We start from the raw sequence: 3,561 nt of genomic DNA on the forward strand, positions 1-3,561 counted from the left end.
CGAGCTGACGTGCGGCTGCACCGCGGGCATACCTGCTCCCCAGGTGAAACGCGCCTGCCTCGCTCACTGGCTCGCAGCCCTTTGCCTGCCGCTGGCTCCCCCGGGCCCCGCAGCCAAGGCGAGCCGCGTGCCTCCCTCTCCCACCCAACAGCGGGGCGCACCCCTCGCCTCGGGCGGTGCAACTCCCCTCCGCACCCAATGCACAGAGGGCAGCGCTCGCTCGCTCCCTTGCACGCACTCTCGCTCCTCCCCTCGTCCTTCCCCCCCCCTCCCCCCCAGCAGCGCACTCCTGCTGCTTGTCACGCTGGCAGTGACACCTCGCAGCCCACCCGCGTGGGAGGGGAAGGGGGAGTATCGGTGTCTAGGTCCCGTCCCCGGAGTCTCCTCTGCAACTTCTCTCCGCCGGTGCGGGCCAAGCCCCTCCTGCCATTGGCTCCCAGCACGCGCCAGCCCCGCGCGCGCCATTGGCTGAGGCGCCACGCGACCGGCGCGAGGAGGGCGGGAGGCAGAGGGTGGGGCGGGAGGCAGGCGGGGGGGGGACCCCGGCGCGTGCCGCTTTTTAAAGGGGGCGCAGCGCCGCCCGCAACCGGAGAAGGCTGGTTGCACGCGAGCGGTGTGTGCGCGCGCGAGGTCCCGGGAGCCAGGGTGTAAGTGGGAGGAGGCGGAGGGGCGCGTGCGGCAGAACTCGCCAGGGCTGCTCTGCCCCGGCTCGCGCTTCCCGCTTCCCACCTCCCCCTCCCTCTCGCCCGCCCGCCCCTCTACGGTCCGCGGCGCGATGAGCCACCTGCGGGCGGCCGCCGCCGAGTGGGTGGAAGGCGGCAGAGACTTGGGGGCCCAGCAGCTGGAGCAAACTCTGCTGGGGCAGGAGCATCCCGGCTGCGGTTTCCCCCCCGCCTGGCTGGGCATGTGCTGCCCGGCACGCGTCCCCGCCGCCGCCTCCCCCAGATACCTGCTGCCCGGCGCAGCAGCGGAGCAGGAGGAGGAGGAGCCGCTGGAGGCGGGGGGAGCCGAGCAGCACCTGAGCGGCTGCGGCAGCAGGAGCGGCCCCTCGGGGAAGCTGTGCAAGCTGCCAGGGGGCGTCCCGTCGGCGGAGGGGGTGTCGGGCTGCGGCAGGCAGCGCGCTCAGTCCGGGGGGCTGCGGCAGCAGGTGAGCGGCGTGCAGAAGCAGCGGCGGCTGGCGGCCAATGCCCGGGAACGGCGGCGGATGCACGGGCTGAACCACGCCTTCGACCAGCTGCGCAATGTCATCCCCTCCTTCAACAACGACAAGAAGCTGTCCAAGTACGAGACCCTCCAGATGGCGCAGATCTACATTAGCGCGCTGGCCGAGCTGCTGCACAGCCCCGCTGCGCCCGCCGACAGCCCGGGCAAGGGCGAGCACCGCGCGCCGCCCCACGAGCCGGCCGGAGCTGCAGGGCAGGGGCAGCAGCAGAGACCCTCGCCCCCCAGCCACTGCAGAACTCGCTTCCCCCAGCAGCCGGCTGCGGGGGGCTACTCGGTGCCCCTGGACCCTCTGCACTTCTCCTCCTTCCAGGAGAGCGCCTTGATGCCACAGAAAGGCCCCTCGCCGGCCCTCCTCGGGCAGCAGCAGGAGAGGAGCAAACCATCGCCCAGGTCCCACAGGAGCGATGGGGAGTTCTCGCCCCGCTCCCACTACAGTGACTCTGATGAGGCCAGCTAGAGGGGGAGCGCAGCAGCATCACGGGGGCGACAGGGGCAAAGCCACAACCCAGAGCTGTCCCAGTTTGCCAGGGCCCAGGCTGGGACGGGGGGAGAGGCGCTGTGACCGCTGAAAACTTTGCCATCTACCTTGCTACCGCTGTCCAACAGCCTTTTGTGGTCGAGTTTCAAATAGCATCAGTTCCTTTAGTTTATGAATCTCCAGCCCTCTCCCATCGGTGTACTCTTGTTATTTTGTGACTGACTGTCCCGAATGTCTACCCCATCCCGATCCCACTTCTTAGCACAGAGGTTATAATCTCTCTGTCCCCTCTCCCCCCCCAACACTCTGCTTTGTAGTCCGGAACTTCACTTGCATTGCTTGCAAATAGCAAATGCACCATGAGCCTTGCTCTAGTTACCACTGGCACCCTCCTGTCTCTGCACAGATACTTACACAAAAGTCTTCCGAGATGCCGGTCTTGTATTTGAGTTTTATTATTATGGAAACAAAAAAATGTAAATAACATTCTCCTATGCTGTAAATCCCAGAGAAAAAGTGATTTTTTTTAAACGTCCCTAGTTGATGTTGGCATCTTTTCGGGAAACTTGGCGCAAGCACTTTATCAGCGGCTGGAGACGCGGCTTCAAGAGGAAAGCAACTAACTGCCAATTGGAGACCATTATTTAATATAGCTACTTATAGTCTGAGCTCTTAAAGTGTCAACGTTTTATGTGAATTTTATTTTGATTTTGTGATATTAGAAAACTTATTTATTACGGAGTGTTTGCTACTTTTCTGCTTTCATCTTTTTTAACTTTTCTACAAGAACCGTTTGTTGTTGTTTTTAATTTAGCAAAGCCAGCTGCCATTGTTTTCTGTAATTTTTTAGATCAAATAAATATGGGGAAAGACTGGTTGGATTATTTTTCAGAAGCCATAATAAAAATATATGGAACACTTGTTTTTGAAAATGAGTATTGATATCTTTTAAAAGGCAATTACTGAATATATTCTCATATATCACCATCAGATGGTTGGGTGTATCTGATTTATGGCGGGCAGATCTAGATTATATCGGAATTTACACCACCTCTGGTTTCGATGTTTTGTAATTTGCACCTGTATGTGGCAAATAAGCAAAAACATGATTTTTAGCCATGCCACAAAAGTATAGGTGAACGGTATTAATCACTATCGTAACAATAGTCTTTTTATCAATGCTTTTCTAACCTATTCCTGATTTTTAACAGGTAACAATCTTCCTCTTTTAGTAAGAAAGAGAAGGCTTGTCCTGGCACTAAATTCCCAGTGAAACAGGACTTTTGCCTGAGTTAACTGTCGGATCAGATCCCCAAATAGCGTCTAGCTCCCCTTGAAGTTAATTATTCAAATCCCGTTCTGATACACCGATGTAACTGAAAACAACAAAATTGGCATAACAGCAAAACTCCCGTTGGTTTCAATGGGAACGGGATTGAGCGCATTGTCTCGGAGCAGTTGCCCTGATGAGCCATGGCCAAAGCATAGCTGGGTCCCGTGTAACCATGCTTGTGGCATGAGAAGGGAGAAAAGCCGCATAATGCCCCCTGAGCTACAGGGAATCTGAAAAACCGGGAACTCATGGGCGTTCGGGCAGCCGCGTGCACTACTTACAAAGATGAACAGACTCGCAAAAATGATTCCCAAGGGCGGGGGCACAAGCGCTGCACGGGTAGCTTTCCCGTCTTTCGCCAAGATCTGTGACTAGCTATGAAGTGGCTCGCCCCGGTGGCCGTGACTGAGGCAAAGGGAGTTCAATAAAACGGAGCTTGCGGTTTCTTTTAGCAAATGTAGAAACAAGCGCTAAAAGAAGCGGCATAATCGCTTCTGGGCATAAAATAGAGAGCGTGCGTCGGTGG

The 3,561-nt window shown here is 57.2% G+C and overlaps 1 protein-coding gene across 1 annotated transcript; it reads left to right on the forward strand.

Moving 5' to 3' along the window:
• Positions 1–566: 566 nt before the first annotated feature.
• On the forward strand, positions 567–2,952 carry ATOH1 (atonal bHLH transcription factor 1). The gene has a single exon (XM_075929153.1). It carries the CDS (start codon positions 776–778, stop codon positions 1,679–1,681), a length of 906 nt encoding a protein of 301 aa, XP_075785268.1. The 5' UTR covers positions 567–775; the 3' UTR covers positions 1,682–2,952.
• Positions 2,953–3,561: the final 609 nt, after the last annotated feature.

Source organism: Pelodiscus sinensis, chromosome 5, assembly GCF_049634645.1.
Source record: "Pelodiscus sinensis isolate JC-2024 chromosome 5, ASM4963464v1, whole genome shotgun sequence".
Classification (NCBI taxonomy): domain Eukaryota; kingdom Metazoa; phylum Chordata; order Testudines; family Trionychidae; genus Pelodiscus; species Pelodiscus sinensis.